The 21,634-nt window shown below is 43.0% G+C and overlaps 1 protein-coding gene across 4 annotated transcripts in view; it reads left to right on the top strand.

Annotated features, from left to right (window-relative positions):
• The first annotated feature begins 522 nt into the window (after nt 1-522).
• PBX1 (PBX homeobox 1) overlaps nt 523-21,634 on the top strand; it is a 172,288-nt gene continuing 151,176 nt past the window's right edge. For 2 of the 4 annotated variants that reach the window (XM_075322275.1, XM_075322273.1), the window contains exons 1-2: nt 523-1,051; nt 7,664-7,732. In XM_075322275.1, the coding sequence (XP_075178390.1) occupies nt 861-1,051; nt 7,664-7,732 (260 nt within the window). In that variant the 5' untranslated portion in view covers nt 523-860. The remainder of the gene's footprint in view (nt 1,052-7,663; nt 7,733-21,634) is intronic. The other 2 variants (XM_075322274.1, XM_075322276.1) reach the window with 1 other exon arrangement.

Genomic DNA, 21,634 nt, shown 5'->3' with positions numbered 1-21,634 from the left:
CTGCGTCCCCTGTGCTCAGTGCTGCTCCTCCTGCGTCCTCTGTGCTCGGTGCTGCTCCTCCTGCGTCCTCTGTGCTCGGTGCTGCTCCTCCTGCGTCCTCTGTGCTCGGTGCTGCTCCTCTTGCGTCCTCTGTGCTGCTCCTCCTGCGTCCCCTGTGCTCGGTGCTGCTCCTCTTGCGTCCTCTGTGCTGCTCCTCCTGCGTCCCCTGTGCTCGGTGCTGCTCCTCCTGCGTCCTCTGTGCTCGGTGCTGCTCCTCTTGCGTCCTCTGTGCTGCTCCTCTTGCGTCCCCTGTGCTCGGTAGTGCGCCTCCTGTTGGCGCCTGTGTGCTCAGAGCTTTCTTCTGGCCGGCGGTTCCTTACTACTTTCACATTCTCCACCTCTGAACCTCAGTGATTGACAGATGGAGGGAGGGGAGTGACCCGTGCAGCTGCCTATCACATGCTGGTGGGGGCGTGGCCTCTTGTCTGCCGCAGCCAGTGAGCGCGCAGGGAGGGCGGGACCTCGGTCTCCATTCTGTGCTGTGTGTTAACTCTAGAGGAGAGAGGAGAGACACGGGAGGAGGGCGGAGAGCGGAGTCTGAGCCCCAAACAAAAGCAGGACACCGAGCTGCGAGGAAGTTCCGTGCCCGGTGCAGACCCCACCCTCCGGGAGAGCCGCCGCCGCGGGAGCCCACTGCCTGCTCCGCCTGGATCCTATTCTTCCTGGTCTGCTGGACTTGTCCGCATCTGGACGGATTCCTGCGCCCTGGGATTTAAAGGAGGGAGCCACAACAAAGGCAGGAGAGAGGGGAGAACAATAAGAGTTCCCTGTGCGCTGCAGGGTGCCCGGAGGGTGCTGCAGAGCAGGGCTCGCTCCTGGAGATGGATGATCAGCCCAGGCTAATGCACAGCCACCCAGGGGTGGGGATGCCCGGCCACCCCAGCCTGTCCCAGCACATGCAGGATGGCACCGGGGCTACCGAGGGGGAGGGGGGCAGGAAGCAGGACATCGGGGATATATTACAGCAAATCATGACCATCACTGACCAGAGTCTGGACGAAGCACAGGCCAGGTGAGCGCACAGTGTACACTACATACACACGTATATATTATACACCCACACTGTACACACATATACACACCATTATGCACACATCTGATCTGCCAACATCTGGGCACCTCAGTGCCCCCAATACCAGGCTCACCCTGGAGCCAGGGTCCGAGGCTTCAGATATTGCAGATCAGGAGGCTGAGACATTTGAGATTTCCATAACTTTCCTGGTGTCTTGTTATTGTGTGCCCCACACATACAACTGGCCGCACAACAAGTCACCAAAGTGACACAAGTCCAATCAGATGTGGTCCTCTAAGCCTGGAGACAGCTGTAATTGCCCCACTCTGGGACTTCTTATCCTATACCTCCTTTTTTTTCCTTTCTTTAAATAATGACAAAATTTGTGGCTTGTTCATTGTACCCAGGAGCTGACGTTCTGTGATCCTGGCTCCCAGAGCTGACAATCTACTGATCTGGAGCGCACATAGCTCCACAATGACCTGAGTGCTTCCATATGTCATTGTGGAGGCCGCCTGTAAATAGCGTGTGCCTACCTGCCAGGGGATGGAGTCAGACTATATATACAAGTGATGAGTTTAATAGGAATAAACCCGAAAATAAAATCTATTGTGACCCTTGTGCAGCTGGATGTAGAATATTTAGGGTGTCATAAAGTTTTAGTGCCCTGGTAGAAGGACCACGGAGGTCACGTTTGCCGCCAGGCCTGTTTCTGTGCCATCAGAGTTAGGAAATGTGCCTGTCACCCAATGTGAGGTGACAGGGCCTTCCAGACAGCTGGCACTACAGGGGATGTTTGGCTACAATTTATCATTGTTTTTATTTTGGCCAGACCCATTTTATCACATTACAAAGTGGTGGATAAATTGGTCTGTGTGTGAAATATTTTGCCAGATATAACTGGCTTAATCCAGTGATGGGTATGTTGCATTTTTATTTTTTATTGCTTTTTGGAAGAGGAAAAAAAATGTATTCTGCCAGTACCTGATGTTGTTAATGTTACCATGCATTAATATAGGAGATGGCATGTGAACCATTATTTTTGGGGCATCTCACACATGAGCTCCTATCTGATTACTATACAGACTCCCTATTAGCACCTAATATATGGTTGGTTATTGTAAGACCCGGGTGACCAGATATCACTATATAGGTGTGTGTGTATATAATTATATCTATCTATCTATCTATCGATCTCACACCATTGTAATACATCTTCTCTCCCTTTCATCATGTTTTCAATAATGTCCTGGACTATTATTTGCACATTGGATATTCTATTTCCCACTATCTTCATTTCCAGGCCTAGCTCAGGTGCTGACATTCACCTTGGTGGACCAGCCATATTCCATGTTATTCCCCTATTTATACTTTCTATATAGTTATATACACCTGTATTTGCTTTCTAACTCTATAAAATGCACGTAATATGCTATAATCTGTGATTGATTGGTCATACAACAGTTTGATGTTGACCGTGACCAAAGGATATTGTGGTGGGAGGTTGTAAATATTATCACTTCCTATCTGATACATTGTATCTGCTGCTATTGTTTACATAGTGACAAATCCAGATCGTAAAATATCTCCTGATCAACTTATTCCAGGTTTTATCTGAGTTTTAGCAGAAATATGGTAACTTTTTATTACCAGCTGCTTTTTTTCAGGCAGATTGCAACAGGCAAAGCCTATGGTGCGGCCTATGTGCTACAACGTATGCTGACGGGAGAGAAGGGCTTTCATTTTTCATCTTGGTGACCGCTGCTTGTGGACTGTGTTGTCACTGGCAGCTAAGTTAATTCCCTCACTTGCTCCTGTGTTATTTGTTAGGTCTGAGCCGGGGTTGAAATGACACTAACATGAGAGCCGTGTGAAGGAGCCATGACGCTAGGTAAAGTGATAAAATGCAGATTTCATGGGAATTGTGCGTTCTTATGGCTGATATTGGAAATGGACACATGGATCGGATAGTATTTAAAGGGCAATGGAATTTACACCTATAGTATTTTCTATATTAGAGTATGGATCACTTTATATACAGTAGTCGTTTGTCAATATTTGTGATCTTTTTTAATATAATTCGAGAATAAATGATCATCTCTCCTCCTATACCAGTCTGTTAAGTATTGTTAATGATTGTTGTACGTATACTCTTTCACTTGTAAGGCGCCATGGAAAAAAATTGCATAATAATATTATTATTATTATGTATATTATTTTATTAAGTCAGCCAAGTAGAAATTTTGGTCACTGTAGAACACTGTAAATAAAATATACTGTCCTTGAAGATAATATATAAGTACAGTGGAACCTTGGATTAAGAGTAATTTGGTGTGAGAGCGTTTTGCAAGACAAGCAAAGCTTTCTACAAATTTGTAACTTGGTTTAAGAGCAATGCTTTGCAATAAGAGCAAATCCTCACCATGTACACTTCCGGTTCTGTCCTTTCACCGCGCTCTGACCCGCTCTGGAGGTAACTTTCTGTACATATGTACTGTATACAGTATACCACTGTACAGTATATACTATATAGCATGTCTATCAATTTGCATTTGTGGATATAGTATTGTACTTTTTTCTGCTAACCAGTGCAGCACATTGCTTATACTGTATCTCTCGCACACCAACAATTCTATTGTAAGCTAAAGTGCAGTTTAATTTGTTTTATAGCTTTTTTTGTATTTTATATGAATATAGGACATTATTTTGTATTACTGTAATTACTGTAATAATACAATTATTAATTATAAATACAGTAAATATTTTTGGGTTGTGGAACAAATTATGTGCTTCAATTATTTCCTATGGGAAAATTTGCTTTGGTTTAAGAGCGTAGTCCCGGAACCAATTATGCTCGTAATCCAAGGTTCCAATGTATTAGTACAGTTGTGTGAACATTATACCCAATACAATATATAGACTATTAATAAAGTAGGTTCTGAGATTCTGAAACACCAGTGTATAAATCTAGTTCAGCTCCAGGGTCTACTTTAACCTATAAATTCTATAGTATAGAACATATTGGGTCTCGTGTACAGTGTTTATAGTGGGAAATATCATAATTCAGTCTTTTTTCAGCTATTTTATTTATATACATTAAAATAAACACCTATTGAGAGATTCCCAGGGTGAGGCCACTTGTGATTTTATAGTCTTGTTATTTTGAACATTTTTGGAAATGTCTTATATGGGTAAAACAAGTATCTAAATGATGATAATGCATGAATCACAGTCTGTTGTAGAGTAGTTTTCGGAGACTGCAAAGCTTCAGGGCCGACCGTGATGTGGAGAAGACACTGATGCTCGTCGTGAATTGGATCTGAGGTGTGTGTAATGGTATATTCAGTATTTGTGGCCCTTTAAAATGTGACAAAAGGTTTCATAACTTTCCCTTATTGTTTTGTAGTGGATTTATGGTGTATGGGGCCCTGTTACTATAATGTATACGCTGCCTAGCGCTGCTGTAGGACTCCATAGACGTCAGAACTCCTCGTTTATCACACTTGACATGACAGCAGTGATGGTGATGATTCCTTGTCAGTAAACAGAAGGCCGTGTATTTTTATCAAATATAAGTGCATTATTATCATGATATAAAAGTACCGGTGTGTTATCAGCGGATACTGTAAACACTGTAGAAATGGCTTTAATAACGGATCCTCTGTAGGACAGGTCATGGGATGCCTACACGTGTTTCTTCTAATGTTTGGGAGGAGAACTGTTCAATTTGCATAGTATTTATCAGCATTGGCCCTTATATTGGTTCTCATTGCTTAGTGTACTGGTTTATGGGCTACGGTGAATAGGGGAGATAATGGTTTTACAGCTGAAGCCTGTGCCTTTGTAATGTGATGCATTGTAGTTACCTCTGCACAGTGAAAGTGAGAATCCTTTCTAGTGAAATGAGTAACCTGATGATTGTGGCTGGAAAACTTGTGACCCCCAAGGTGAATGGAAGTGCAGATGGACCTGTGCAGGAGGGTTACAACGCGGTACCTGGAAAAGCCGCACGTTTTCCATTTGTGCATATTTTAGCTTCCTTCAGATAGGCTTCAATACCTACAAACAAGACAGCTATGTATGTGTTCCTCTATTTACTGTCCTGAGATCTGATCACTTCTGGGGTTTGGGGGACCCACCCTCCATGATCAGCTTTTATAGATTGGATAGGTGACAGCGGCTGAATGCTTTACATACAATGAACACATCTGTTGTCTTCCATATAATTCTATCTTTGTTGGGCGGCATGGTGGCTCAGTGGTTAGTACTGTATGGTGGCTCAGTGGTTAGTACTGTATGGTGGCTCAGTGGTTAGTACTGTATGGTGGCTCAGTGGTTAGCATTGCAGTCTTGCAGCGCTGGGGTCCTGGGTTCAAATCCCACCAAGGACAACATCTGCTAAGAGTTTGTATGTTCTCCTTGTGTTTGCGTGGGTTTCCTCCGTGTACTCCGGTTTCCCCCCACACTCAAAATATACTCATAGAGAACCTAGATGGTGAGTCCCAATGGGGACAGTGTTGGCATTGTATTTAAAGTGCTGTGGAATTAACAGCGCTATATAAATGAATTAATATTATTATTTTTATATTATTATTTATTTATTGGTCTCTTTGAGAATGGGGTTGAGGACCCCCACTCTACTATCTCTATATACTGCAGGGCCACGTTTACACTAGGCAATAGTGCAGCGACTACCTTGTATGAAATCACATTTTTTAAGCCCTCCTAGGAATGTTGCTACAATGCACTCCAAGAGTTTTTCATGGCCTGTGCAAAACTGTAGCTGAATGGGTGCAAGCCGCTAATGTATGTCACAAAAGTGCTCCGCTAAAAAGGTGCATTGTAAAGAAACGTGATCACTCACATCAGATTCATGGTCACAGACCCCTTTTAAGGCTATGCTCACACAGGGCTTTTTTGGTAATTTTTCCCCCCCCGGGACCAAAACCTGATCTTGTGGCAGGAAATCTCCTTTTGAGTCATTTGCGTTTTTGGTGCGTTTTTCAGTGACATTTTTGGTGCGGACTTGCTGTTTTTTTTTTTTTCTTTTCTTTACAAAATGGGTTGTATCAATGAAAAAACACAGCAAAGAATTGACATGCTCAGTCTTGAAAAACCTGACCAAAACAGTCAGGAAAAAAACTGTGTGTGTGTTTTCTCGGAAATCTCATAGACTTTGCTGGGACTGTAAAAAGCATTTTTTTTATTAGCATGGATTTGCATAAAACCAATGCAAATCTGCAGCTCAAAAAATACAGAAAAAAAGCCCTGTGTGAACATGGCCTAAGTGTTCTTTTTAGGACATTGTGTATTTACAGTCAGCTTTGCTACGCTATCAGTTGTACTATTGAATTGCTTGTAGATGCGGTAAGTACATTACTTATATACAGATTAGCGTTTGGTTACATCAAGCTGTCTGTATGAAGTCACATGGAGTAACTTGTATCTAATACCAGTCCTGTGATGCCCCCCCCCCCCCACCCCATCCTTGCTTGCAGTCCTCACCTTGCAGACACTTATTGTACGCGCTCGAAGCAAACGCGTTCGTATGGAAATCCGAGCGTGGTGACGGCTCCAGCCTTCTATCCATGTACAGTAGTACATCCTGTAGGCTTGTCTGATAAATCCTCCGCTCACAAAGTTGCTTTATTTCATCCTGTACAATGCGAATGCTTTAATTTGCAAGTAAGTGCGTTGTAACCTTTCCACGTTCGAAGTGGCTTATTGTTCTTGTTTGTATGTGGCCCATTACTTCTTTTATAAATATTGACTTGTGGTTTTTCCTGTACTTATGGAGAAGGTCACAGTGGTGAACCTGACTCCTCAACAAACCTGCCGAGCTGGGACACGCTTATGTTCTTTATGAGATTTTAAGGGATTTTCTATAGCGGTCCCAAAATGTCGACCAGAATTAACATCGAATGTTTACTCAAGAAGTAGGAGGGCACCAAATCCTGGGATCACCCCTGGCACTGAAAGCTAATAATTAATAGAACATCGAATGTGTCGCCCAGTCCTACATATCGGGTGACGCCTTGTTGGTGGTTATAGAATAAAGTGAAACCTTCATGGTAAAGGTGGCCATTTACGAGAGATAAGCAACCATGGTGGTGAAGAAGACTGGATGGGTTAACATAGTGTGTGTAATCCATCCTTTACCCCTTGGGAACCGTTAGATGATCTACTAATCGCTAGGCCGGTGTCAGACTTGCGAGTCTCGCTTTGCATCACCCGGCATGGGCTCACACTCTCCTCACAGGAGCAGGTCGATTGCGTAGAGATGCATGCAACTGACCCGCTCCTGTGAGGAGAGTGTGAGTCCGAGCCGGGTGATGCAACGCGAGGCACTCGCGAGATACACACGAGGCACTCGCAAGTGTGACACCGGCCTAACAGTGATAATGTCGGCCTACCCACTTTTACATGCTCACATCTACAACCCTCTTGGTATGTATATATCTGCATATTTTATGTATGTTCTATTCCTTTTTTTTATGTTTTGAGACACAATTTGCCTATTCTGGTTTCTTAAGCTGGTCCTATATTACCTTCCCCCTATGTCACACTCACATTGGGGTTAAAGGATAAAACATTGATTTTGTTTTGTTACAGAGAGAAAATCGCCAGTGATCACCAGTTGCCAAACCTCCCCTATATCTCCGCCATCTTGACTCCCCAAGGGTAGGAAGTCAGATATTGGTGTTAACTTTGGTCACCTTTTTAGTTTCAGATATTGAGTGATGTTAGGTTGTTTTTTTTTTTTTCAAAAAAAATATATTTTCTGTCCTATATTTGTGACGTCTTTGATTACGTATCGTTATTTCCAGTACCATCTTGCTTTTTCATCCCTAATAGCACAATTCAATACCTGGGGAATATGATGCGGTTGCGGAGATCGGCCATTCAGATGCTGGGTTGTATTTTCTAACCTTTTCCATGGGTTTCTATCCGTGACCCCGGTTGGAGGTGACTCTTATTATAGAAAATCTATTGGCTGATTTTCAGGAGACCGTGCTGCTAAATTCTCATTGAACGCATTAAATATTCATTTGTCATGGGAAGTTATAGCGTTCAGATATAATAATACAAATATAGTAAGTACATTAGGAAAGGGTTCAGTTCTTCATTGGAGGCTCCCAGGAGTAAAGCCCAGTATACCATTTTTCATTAACATGTATCTGGGCGGTGAAGCATTATTACTTTTGTGCTCTGCTGTACAGTGCTATGGGAATGCTCTATAAATAATCCTATTTTTAGTCTGCAAATAAAAAGTCTATGCGGTCTGACCTCTTTTTGCATAAATTGGTGGTTCATCTATTTAGCAGGACTTCCCCATCCTATAACCCTTCTGGCATATACAGAAAATATATACTAGGTGCCTGATTGCTGGGGTCCTGCTGCAGACACCCCCCGTTGTGGTCGGCGGAGGTTACAAAAACATCCATCTTTCTACATTGTACAACCACTCGATGAACTAGTAGAGTGCAAAGTTGTTTTTTGACACCTGTATTTCTGCAAACCCCCATTCAGGTGATAGTTGTGGGAATATACCCTAACGGCAGAAAGTTGGGGAGTACCATAGTGCACTATCTGCAGCCCATGTAACATACAGCCATCACCCTACTATAGCTGCCCGGATTGGCATTATGGGGTTTTCCAGGCTTATGACATTGAGGACTTAACCTATTAAAATGATTAATAGTTCTGCTCACAGAAAGGGCCACTACACCGTGTTGCGCCTCTGTTCATAGTTTACATCTGGCCGCCACTGATCAGTAGAGTTGCCCGTTTTTGGACCTCCACCAATCTGATGTTAATTACGTATTAATGTTTTATTTAGACAAGGCAATTGGCTAATATAGGTTTTTCCTGACTATCGGCACCTCTACATTTGCCGGAAATCACCGGTCGAATTAATAAAATGCTTGTTTGTCGGGTGCAATGATTTTCTACCAGCTTAAAAATAATTATTGGCAACACATCGCCACATGTGAACAGGTGATATGCTGTAAAGAGCACGGTGTCGTGTGCACACAGGACAATTGTTTGGTCTAAGTTGAATATCCGTCAATCTGTCTAAACAGGCCCGTAATCTACCCCTTTAATTGATCCTGGCATCTCAAGCTCTCAGAATATTTACCTTTTTAAAAGAGTAGTTTACAGAGAAGGAGCAGCCTCTACAAGCCCAACAATGCCCCCGCAAAGTGATGGCAGGGCGTCAATGGGTGGACATGGCCGCCATGGGCCTAGCAATAGTCAGACACAGAGTTAAGGGTATTTTACACACTGCGACATCGCTAGCGATCCCGTTAGCGATGTGAAATTCTAGATCGCAAGTGCGATCTTTTGAGATCGCACATGCGTAAAATTACCTATGTGCAATCTCAAAAGATCGCACTTGCGATCTAGAATTTCACATCGCTAACGGGATCGCTAGCGATGTCGCAGTGTGTAAAGTGCCCTTTAGGCCTCTTTCACACGTCTGTGCCTCCGGTACGTGTATGGTCAGTTTTCTCACGTACCGGAGACACTGGCACACGTAGACCTATTAAAATCAATGGGTCTGCGTTCACGTGCGTATTCTGCCATGGACCGTGTGTACGTGTGGAGCATACGTGTGCCCATGTGCTCCACACGTAGACATGTCCACGTTTTCTCCGGCATCACGGGTGTCACACGTAACACAACCGGACCACACGGATGTGTTCCGTGTGACACGTGCCGGAGAAAACAATGTATCTGCGAGGGAAAAAAACCCCCTTTACTCACCTTCTCCAGCCCTCCTGTCTCTGCCGCTGCTGTCACTTGCTTCCGACCGCCGCTCATTATGCTAATTGAATATTGACTTCACTGCGGCCGGAAGCAGCAGCAGCGGGGAGTCGGCAGGATCGGAGACCGAAGATCAGCACCACGGACAGCGAAGCCAGGGACAGGTGAGTAGAAAGTTACCGTTCTCCGTGTGTTATCACGGAGAACACACGTGTGCCATACACACGGCACACCGAGGGTAATACGCACCTTTGACACGTCCGTGAAAAACGTGCGTGATTTTCACGGATGTGTAAAAGCGGCCTAAATGAGGATTGTAGGGTATTGTCCCATAGTGAGAATGAAAAGATAAGTTTGTTTTGTTTTTGTTTTTTAAGTCAGTATATAAAAAAAAAACACCTAACCGTATGGCACATGGTCAACATGTTAAATTATATTCTATACCTCCCACATCCTAGAAACAAGGATACAAAAGTTATGAAAATTGTGCCTCAAAATGCTAAAAATTAAAACTACAATTTGTCTTGCAAAAAAAGCCCCCAAAACCTCAAACTGCATAAAAAAAAAATAAAAAATGTTGTGAGCAAAATACAAACTATTTTGATACAGGGCAACAAGGAGGTTTTGGAATAGTAGTGCAAATTATAAAAATGTTGTTATACCCGATAAGTCACAAAATGCTATGATTGTTTTTTGGCTAAGTCTCCATGATATACAATATATATCTACAGCTGCATATTTGTGTGCACAAAAAATCAGCAAAAAAAGATTGCAGCCAGGTGTAAGGGATTAATAAAACCTCTTGGCCACTATACTCATTTTTTTTTAAATTTTTTTTTTTTTAATATACTGTAGATACTGATCTGAGGTGCGGGTTTTTTTGTTTTCTTTTTTAAATCTGCAATCTTACCTTGCAGTAAACATGCGCTTTCTTTTAGAATTTTCTTCGTAGACTTGAATGAAACGAGAATGATTCACTGATACAATAAAACTGCATATGAATTTTTTTTTATTTCTCCACAATGAAAACGTACAGTTAGGTCCAGAAATATTTGGACAGTGACACAATTTTCGCGAGTTGGGCTCTGCATGCCACCACATTGGATTTGAAATGAAATCTCTACAGCAGAATTCAAGTGCAGATTGTAACGTTTAATTTGAAGGTTTGAACAAAAATATCTGATAGAAATTGTAGGAATTGTACACATTTCTTTACAAACACTCCACATTTTAGGAGGTCAAAAGTAATTGGACAAATAAACCAAACAAAATATTTTTATTTTCAATATTTTGTTGCGAATCCTTTGGAGGCAATCACTGCCTTAAGTCTGGAACCCATGGACATCACCAAACGCTGGGTTTCCTCCTTCTTAATTCTTTGCCAGGCCTTTACAGCCGCAGCCTTCAGGTCTTGCTTGTTTGTTGGTCTTTCCGTCTTAAGTCTGGATTTGAGCAAGTGAAATGCATGCTCAATTGGGTTAAGATCTGGTGATTGACTTGGCCATTGCAGAATGTTCCACTTTTTTGCACTCATGAACTCCTGGGTAGCTTTGGCTGTATGCTTGGGGTCATTGTCCATCTGTACGATGAAGCGCCGTCCGATCAACTTTGCGGCATTTGGCTGAATCTGGGCTGAAAGTATATCCCGGTACACTTCAGAATTCATCCGGCTACTCTTGTCTGCTGTTATGTCATCAATAAACACAAGTGACCCAGTGCCATTGAAAGCCATGCATGCCCATGCCATCACGTTGCATCCACCATGTTTTACAGAGGATGTAGTGTGCCTTGGATCATGTGCCGTTCCCTTTCTTCTCCAAACTTTTTTTCTTCCCATCTTTCTGGTACAGGTTGATCTTTGTCTCATCTGTCCATAGAATACTTTTCCAGAACTGAGCTGGCTTCATGAGGTGTTTTTCAGCAAATTTAACTCTGGCCTGTCTATTTTTGGAATTGATGAATGGTTTGCATCTAGATGTGAACCCTTTGTATTTACTTTCATGGAGTCTTCTCTTTACTGTTGACTTAGAGACAGATACACCTACTTCACTGAGAGTGTTCTGGACTTCAGTTGATGTTGTGAACGGGTTCTTCTTCACCAAAGAAAGTATGCGGCGATCATCCACCACTGTTGTCATCCGTGGACGCCCAGGCCTTTTTGAGTTCCCAAGCTCACCAGTCAATTCCTTTTTTCTCAGAATGTACCCGACTATTGATCTTGCTACTCCAAGCATGTCTGCTATCTCTCTGATGGATTTTTTCTTTTTTTTTCAGCCTCAGGATGTTCTGCTTCACCTCAATTGAGAGTTCCTTAGACCGCATGTTGTCTGGTCACAGCAACAGCTTCCAAATGCAAAACCACACACCTGTAATCAACCCCAGACCTTTTAACTACTTCATTGATTACAGGTTAACGAGGGAGACGCCTTCAGAGTTAATTGCAGCCCTTAGAGTCCCTTGTCCAATTACTTTTGGTCCCTTGAAAAAGAGGAGGCTATGCATTACAGAGCTATGATTCCTAAACCCTTTCTCCGATTTGGATGTGAAAACTCTCATATTGCAGCTGGGAGTGTGCACTTTCAGCCCATATTATATATATAAATTGTATTTCTGAACATGTTTTTGTAAACGGCTAAAATAACAAAACTTGTCACTGTCCAAATATTTCTGGACCTAACTGTATATAGTCTGCATTTGACTTTATCAAGTGTCCAAAACAATGCAGTTTTATTATATACAGTGGAACCTTGGATTACGAACATAATTGGTTCCGGGATTATGCTCTTAAACCAAGTTACTCTTATATCAAAGCAAATTCTCCCATAGGAAATGATTGAAACGCAGACAATTCGTTCCACAACCCAAAAATAATTACTGTATTTATACAAACTTATTTCAGTGATACAAAATAATGTCCTGTATTCATATAAAATTATTACAGTATACTAATACACAATACAGTAAAAAACGTATAAAACAAATTAAACTGCACTTTAGCTTACAATAGAATTGTTGATGTGCGAGAGGTACAATACAAGCAATGTGCTGCACTGGTTATCAGAAAGAAAGTACAATACTGTATCCACAAATGCAAATTAATAAACATGCTATATCGTATATACTGTACAATGATACAATGTATACAGTACATATGTACAGAAAGTTACCTCCAGAGTGAGTCGGAGCGCGGTGAAAAGATGGAACCGGAAGCGTAAATGGTGAATATTTGCTCTTATTGCAAAGCATTGCTCTTAAGCCAAGTTATAAATTTGGAAAAAGCTTTGCTTGTCGTGCAAAACGCTCTCAAACCAAGTTACTCTTAATCCAAGGTTCCACGATATGTGAAATGCCCAAAGATGACAAAAAAAATGCAACTGAAAGAACACTGAAACACAAGTAATCTAAGTTAGATAACTGGTGCAGAAAATCTGCAACATCAAATGCTCATATTGGGGAACCTCAGTCTTAGGCTGTGTTCACATATAGCATAAATGCTCTTTTCTTTTGCACAGAAAATCTGCTGTGTATGAAAAAAAAATAAAATATATATATATATATGTGTGTATACTGCTCAAAAAAATAAAGGGAACACTAAAATATCATTTTGTTTAAGGCTATGTGCGCACGTTGCGTAACTGCATGCAGTTACGCTGCGATCTGCACCGCAGCGTAACTGCATGTGTCCTGCGTCCCCTGCATAATCTATGGAGATTGTGTATGAGACGTGCGCACGTGGTGTATTAGAGCTCTTCGGCTGCTGCCCGAAGTGTGCGTTCTAAGAAGTGACATGTCACTTCTTTCATGCGCTCTGCATGAAGTCCCTGTTCTGTCTATGGGAGGGGCTATATGCAGAGCGCATGAAATCGGCTTTTGTTTCTGCAGCGATTTGAAGCGCACGTGTGCTGTTCAAATCGCTGCAGGGCCAACGTGCGCACATAGCCTAAGTTGTGTTGTCCCCCCCCCCCCCTATTTTTTTTATATTTTTTTTATATATGCATAAAATATATACACACACACTTTATTTGGGGAAGCTAAAGAGATCCATATAAGAAAAAAAAAAATAAAAAGAAAAAAAACAAGTGCATTCTTAAGTGCAGACTCAATATTTTACTAAAACTTTAAGTGTTGATTTCAGATCTACACCAAAAAAAGTGCATCACATACAAGGGAACATGCAGCAAAAATCACAATAACCAGAGTGGATTGTTTATTGCATAGCTTGGTGCGGACACCTGCCTAAAAAAAAAAAAGCTACGTCTACAAGGCCTTATGGTTTATTTACAGTCTCAATGTATCTAACCCCCTGTTATGGAGCATCTTGAAGGAGTCTGGGATGTTCGCGTTCTTCGGATTTGGCACTTTTGTTGTGCGGTATTGGCGATTTATTTATGGCCAAATCAACAGACATTTGTTGTATTCAGGCAGATTTATCAAGTCCCTGTAAAATGTTCCCTCTTGTTACATTAGGTGCTGTGGATAAGTAGAGAGTGCGGGTTACCACTCTTCCCCGTCTTCTTAGGCTGGTTAACACGGTATCTCCTGAACCCACCGCTCTATAATTTATGTGCCGTTTGTCTTGTGGAGGTCTAATGGAAATGTGTGAGGTGCTAATAACCACTGTGTGATTAATGATGATTCCTCTCGGTGTGAGATTTCCCCCTGGTATCATCTGCCAATGTCCTGGGGCACACAGCATTGAAAATCGGAAGCACTCTCCATTCTGTAGAACTTTCCCTTTTCTGCAGAATCCATCTGTCTTCGAATGATTTTCTTCCTCCCTTTTTTTTATTTTCCCTCTATTACGTGGTGAATGAGGGATCAGGTACAAAATACAGAAATTCCTCCATTATTTACTGATTCAAAGCAATTTTCCGTTGCCATACTCTGAGAATATGCCAAGAAAACTTTGACCCTTTCATGTATAGTTTGTGTTCGTGGGACACAGGACAACAGATACACCTAAGGCTAAATTCACACTTGCGTTGTTTTAAATCCGGCAAGTCAGTCATTGCGACGCAACGACGGATCCCTCGTTTTATAGATGTCAACTGACGCAATGGATGTGTTATTATCCTGTGAACGGAATCCTGTGAAAAAAGTGATCCGTCGAGTATGTTACATCCGTTGTGCGTCTGATTTTTGACGGCTCCATCGTGATCCGTTTGTGTTTGGAGCAGCCCAATGGGTGTGCCAAAAAATGCTGGGCATGCTCAGTAGAGCATGATGGAATCCAGCACTGGATTCCGACGTGTGAAGGATTACGGTGGAATCCAGCACCATAGACAGCCATTATAGCTCTTGACAGATTGCAACAGACACCTGAGCAGTGTTTTTTTTTTTTTTTTTTGGCCGCTCCAAAAAGCTTTACAATCAGCGTTGCTCCTGCCTGATGGTCAGTCAATAAACGACTGATCCGTCATACAGCGGATGCAACGTAGGGCCATCAGTCACAATCAGTCGCTAATAGAAGTCTATGGGGAAAAAAAAACGGATTCCTGCTAAATATTTTGCAGGATACCGTAATTCCTCAAGGCGACGGATTGTGTCTGATGCAACACAATGGAAGTGTGAACTTAGCCTATCAGTCTTGGATTCCTGCATGGTGCGGTGCTGTGTTTTTTTTTTTTTTTTTTTTTGTTTAAGACCCGAAAAACCTTACATTCTGCGTTCTTCCTGGCTGGCGGTCAGTTGTTCCACAACTGATCCACCGCGCCGCAGATGCAAAGCAAGGCCATCAGTAACAATCCATCCTTAATCAAGTCTATGGGGAAAAAACTGAATCCTGCAAAATATTTTATAGGATACCGTAATTCCTCAAGGCGATGGATTGTGACTGATGCAAAACGACGCAAGTGTGAACATGACCACCATCTATTTCACTTGTCTGTTCCGGTAGAGAGAGGTTGCTTGATAAAAGTTTGGATTGTTTTGATTATTACATTGTCTTGATTATCATATTGTCCATTTTCAGAATTGCGAATCTATTTAAGGAGAAAATATTTAGATCAGTGTTCATGTTATGAGACCAGACAGGTTTCAATGATTTGTGAATCAAGCTTAGGAGTTTTCTTTCTATGGTTTATAAGAATGTCAGGTATTGCAAACTCTTAAAAGAAATGTCTTGGTCTCTGTGAGATGTGACTATATTTGTGTGCCTTAGGCTAAGTTCACATTTCCGTTATTTTGCATCAGTCACATGCGTTGCTTGACGCATGTGACTAATGCGTTGTACAACGGATGACAACGAAAAGAATTTCATTGTTGGACTCCGTTGTGTTCGGGGGCGGAGTTCGGGGAGCGGAGTTCGGGGGGCGGAGCTGAGGACGTCAGTGCCGCGGTCTGCATGGCCGGGGACGTGTGTGTGTGTGTCTACATGCGTGTGTACATGCGGAGTGCGGGAGTGGGCAGAGCCAAGCGGGGCCATGGAGCTGAGGACGTCAGTGCCGCGGGGACTGCAGGGCTGGGGACAAGTGTGTGTGTGTGTGTGTGTGTGTGTGTGTGTGTGTGTACACATGCGGGAGGGGGCGGGGCCGAGTGGTGAAGTGTCGGCCTCCTTGCACACTGTATCCAGGGTAAATATCGGGAAACTAAAAGCAAAGCACTTTTTGCTTGGTTACCCGATATTTACCTTGGTTACCAGCATACACCGCTTAGCGCGGGCTCCCTGCACCCGTACCCACTGTAAATATCAGGTAACTAACCAAAGCGCATTGCTTGGTTACCCGATGTGTATCCTGGTTACGGGTGCAGGGAGCCAGAGAGAGCATGCGCAGCAAAATCCTACGGATCGCGCTGCTCAAAAAACGTTACAGGCTGTGTTGCTCCCGCCCGGCGGTCAGTTAAAAAACGACTGACCGCGACGCAGCGGATGCAACGCAGCATCATCAGTCGCAATCCGTCACTAATAGAAATCTATGGGGAAAAAACAGGATTCCTGCAAAATATTTTGCAGGATACCGTAATTCCTCTAGGTGACGGATTGTGACTGATGCAAAACAACGGAAGTGTGAACTTAGCCTTAGACTAGTTTCACACATCCGTCTTTTCGCTGGATTGCCGGATTCGGCGCACGCCAGTACAGTGTATACAGTACAATGGCAGTGCGACAAGACACATGTGACCCGGAAGTTGCGGCGCGGACATTGTACTGTATACACTGTACTGATGTGCGCCGTATTCGACAAACTGGCGAAAAGCCGGATGTGTGAAACCGGCCTAAGGCACACATTGTACACTATTCTGGGTTAATCAGTGCTGTAGACTAGAGCCATGAAATTCCACCATCACTTGGGATCGTCTTGGATCACCTTTGGCTGTATTGTTATGTTGCCGGGCACAATGCCGCTCGAGTAACAGGAGCCCATGGGCGTCCATGGATCAGACTCAGCTGATTGACTGCTAATTGGGCTCTAGGTTAGGTGTCCCTTATTGTAATGGGCAATGACAATCTTTTTTGTACTTCATTCCTGACATCGGTTACAGCAGGAAACAAATCTTTTAAAACTTAAAGGGGATGTCCAGAAAGTACTTATTTTTTTCCATAAAAAGCTGTTTAGTTTAAATAAAAAACATGATTATTGAGGATGTGAATTGCCCTGTAGCTAGTGATGAGCGAGCACTACCATGCTCTGGTACTTGGTACTTGTAACGAGAAGTTAATGCTCAGATGGGCACGACTTGAGTTCCCAAGTATAGTGGAAGTCAATTGGGAACTTGAGCATTTTTCCAGGAAATCTTCTAGAAAAAATGCTCAAGTTCCCCAATGACTTCCTTTGCACTCTGATACCGGGGTCGTGCCCATTCGGGCATTAACTGCTTGTTACGAGTACCAAACACCCAAGTGCTCACTCATCACTACCCGTAGCTCCCAACAAATGCTCATCTTGGCCACATCCGCTGGTCTCTTCTTCCTGGCCCTCTTGTTTTCACCATAAATGAAAAGAATTGTTTGCTCAGTCAATCACTTTTTAAAGAGTTTGTATAGTATATCACAAAAGTGAGTACACCCCTCCCATTTTTCTACATATATCATTGTATCTTTTCATAGGACAACACAGAAGATACAACACTTTGATACAATGTAAAGTAGTCGGTGTGCAGCTTGTATAACAGTGTAAATTTGGTGCCCTCTAAATAACTCAACACAGTCATTAATGTCTAAACTGCTGACAACAAAAGTGAGTACACCCCTAAAGTGAAAATGTTTTGTGTGACCAATTTTTTCACTGCCTTAACTCTCTTGTGCATGGAGGCCACTAGAGCTTCACAGGAGTCACTGGAATCCTCTTCCATCCTCCAAGATGACATCACGGAGCTGGTGGATGTTACAGACCTTGCGCTCCAGCTCCTTCACCTTCCGTTTTGAGAGTGCAACTCAGATGATGAATAGGGTTTAGGTCATGTTTAGTCAGTCCAGCACCTTTCTATCCTCTGTTTCTTTAGCAAAGCAGTGGTCATCTTCGAGGTGAACTTGGGTAAATTATCACTTTGGAAAGCTGCCCTACGGCCTAATTTCCGAAGGGAAGGGTTAATTATCTGCTTTAGGATGTCACAGCATATGTTGGCATTCATGGTTCCCTCAACGAATTGTATCTCCCCAATCTGACAGTCCAACCACCATGACTGTAGGCAAGACACACTTGTCTTTGTCCTCCTCACCTGGCCATGGCGACACACTTGACACCATTTGAACCCAATGGGTTTATCCTGCTTTCATGAGACCACAGGACATGGTTCCAATAATCCATGTCCTTAGTCTGCTTGTCTTCAGTAAACTGTTTTACAGCTTACCTGTGCATCATCTGTAGAAGAGGCTTCCTTCTGGGACACCAGCCATGCAGATCAATTTGATGCAATGTGTGGTGTATCGACTGAGCACTGACAGGAAGACCACACTAACCCCCCCCTGATATCCCCACTACTCAAGCTCTGCACTGATTCACGTGAAGAAATGCTGAGCTACAGTAGCAGGATCAGCCACTAAATAGTTTACGGAGCCGCACTGTTCCCATTTTCTACTCTGTACATCTGACTGCCACAGGTTCTTCAAACAGCTGATTGGTAGGAGTACCAGGATTTTGGCCCCTCACTTAAGTCCTGAGCAACCATCTTAAGGCACCACTTCAACGTTTTGCTTTGGGGTGTTTTCAGTGCTGGAATGGTACTTCATATCGAAGTTTCCTCCTTCAGTCTTATACTTTCCCTCCGGCGTATTCACGTTTTTCTTTGTTGTCGTTCCTTATGTCACAGTGCCAACCTAACTCACCGGAAGTCAGACGTTACGTCATCTCTTAATACAAGTCTGAGTGAAAGAACTAGGCTCTCATAGACTTGACCTCCGGCTGGCTCCATGAGACACTGGAGCAGCCATCAGGAGCAGTGGTGAAATTGGATGAAGACCGTGGAGGGCAAGTAGGGGATTTAGATTTAAAGCACCACTCCAGTACTGAAATTAAAACAAAAACTGCTGGAGTGGTGCTTTAAAGGGAACCTATCACCAGTTTTGGGGCCTATAAGCTGCGTCCATCACCAGTGGGCTCTTATATAACATTCTAACATAAGAGCCCAGGCCGCTGTGTAGAATGTAAAAATCACTTTATAATACTTACCTAAACGGTCGGTGCAGTGCAGACTGGTCAGATGGGCGTCTTCGATCTCTGGTGCCGGTGCCTTCTCTTTCGGTCATCTTTGTCGTCCTTCTGAAGCCGGGGTGCATGACGCATCCTACGTCGTCCACACTCGCCGGCATTGAGGTCCTGCACAGGCGCACTTTGATCTCCCCTGACTAGGGCAGATCAAAGTATTGTAGTGCACCTGCGTGGTACCGGTGAGTGTGTATGACGTAGAACGTGGCATGCACCCTGGCTTCAGAAGGAGAGAGAAGATGGCTGAAAAAGGAGGCGCCGGCACAGGAGAACCAAGACGCCCATAAGGCTCAACTCCACCGCAGCGACTGTTTTAGGTAAGTATTATAAAGTGCTTTTTACGTTCTACACAGCGGCCTGGGCTCTATATACAGCATGTTAGAATCCTGTACATAAGAGCCCACTGGTGGTGGCCGCAGCTTATAGGCCCCAAATCTGGTGACAGGTTCCCTTTAATCTTTGCTAAGGAACCTCCAAACTTGTATGTACTCTCCCTTTTGTTGCTCTTGATATTTTATAACTGAAAGAAGGGTAAGGACAACATGGCATATTATGTAGAAGTATCAAGATGACAATGGTAAACAGTTCAATGATTTTTGGAGTTTTCCCAGCTACGGGACAATTTTACCATAATTTGTGATGTGCTGAATGCATGAGGAAGCGGCGAGATGCCCTCCCATCTGGGTTAAAACTGTGTAGCCTAACAAATGGGTCTCTACTATCGCAGCCGGAGACTGCTGGAAAGCATTATCATGTTGTATCATTGGCCCGTCTATCACTTTTACGTAACCATGTATGTCATTCACGGAAAGTCGTATGGAAGCGGTTTTGTGTTTTTTGTTTTTATGTGTGAATGTGTAAAGTGTTATGAGATCTGCTGTTTATAAGCATTTTTAAGCTCCGTGTAAATGAGTCCCGTTAGGAAGAAGGAAAAAAAAAAAAATCTCGCTTCTGTGTAAAATTTAGTTTCATTTCAAAGCCACCACGGAAAAGTGCCGAGTGATTTTATTCTATTCTTCAGCACACACGTTTAAGAAGGAAAACTATCATTTTCTCTCAAATTGCAGCTGGGCTTTTTACCTCTGGGGGGATGGAAAAAAAAAAAAAAAACTTAATACATGCAGATCTAAATAGAAAAGAAAACTGGAATTTGTAAAACGCACCAGTTAATAGCCACGTTAACAAGTACCTGCTGTATCTTCTTAAGCATCGGTTTGCCTTGCTCCGTGCAACTATTCTCCAGTCTGGAGATATTGAGCAATGCAGTCACTTGGTGTTAGACCTTGGACAAAATTTAATATTGGGGATGGAAATAAAGCCACCTTTTTATTTATTTTTTTTATTTGGTTATATATTTTATTTATTATTATTATTATTATTATTATTATTATTATTATTATTATTATTAATAAATAATAATAATAATATTATTATTATTTTGTTTTGTTCCCCAAAAGGTAATTTTTCAATGTTCAGGAGTAAGGCACCTTATTGAATTTTGCTGGCAAAAGCCTTCAGTTCAGTTTTCATAGAGTTGAATGCAGATAGCAGCATCTAATGGTCAAAAGTTTATTTAATAAAATGCTTATTTTTTAGGCCTAAGCCACACGGCGAGAAAATCGGTGCGAGTGGAGTGCGATAAAACATCACATTCCACTCGGACCAATTCTAGCCTGTGTGTCAGCACACATGAGCGATTATTTTCTCAGCCCTAATCAGACCGAGAAAACAACTGCAGCATGCTGCAACTGTAATGCGAGACTCTTTTCTCTCGCATCCATTCAAGTGACTGGGGCGAGAGAAAAATCGCACTGCACTCGCAGTACACCGGTGTACCACGAGTGCAGAGTGAGAATCGCAATAGCCGGCTACTGAGGAGAGGGGGAGAGAAATCCCTCCCTCTCCTCAGTGCCGGTCCGCCCCTCCGCATCGCCGGCCTGCCCCCCGCAGCTGAGGTCCGCTCGCAGCGTTGGACCTTAGACGCAGGCACACTCGCATGACACTCGGCTCCTGCTGTGCTGCCAGATCGCGAGCATCGCAGTAGTGCCCCGTGTGGCCCCGGCCTTAAACTGTTTATTTAAAGGGAATCTGTCGGGTATAATATGCACCCAGAACAATGAGTAGTTCTGGGTGCATATTGCTAATCCCTGCCAAACTGTCCTAGCCTATA

Source organism: Anomaloglossus baeobatrachus, chromosome 8 (assembly GCF_048569485.1).
Source record: "Anomaloglossus baeobatrachus isolate aAnoBae1 chromosome 8, aAnoBae1.hap1, whole genome shotgun sequence".
Taxonomy (NCBI): Eukaryota; Metazoa; Chordata; class Amphibia; order Anura; family Aromobatidae; genus Anomaloglossus; species Anomaloglossus baeobatrachus.
The sequence above is the reverse complement of the archived record's forward strand: the minus strand, read 5'-3'. Positions and strand labels throughout refer to the sequence as shown.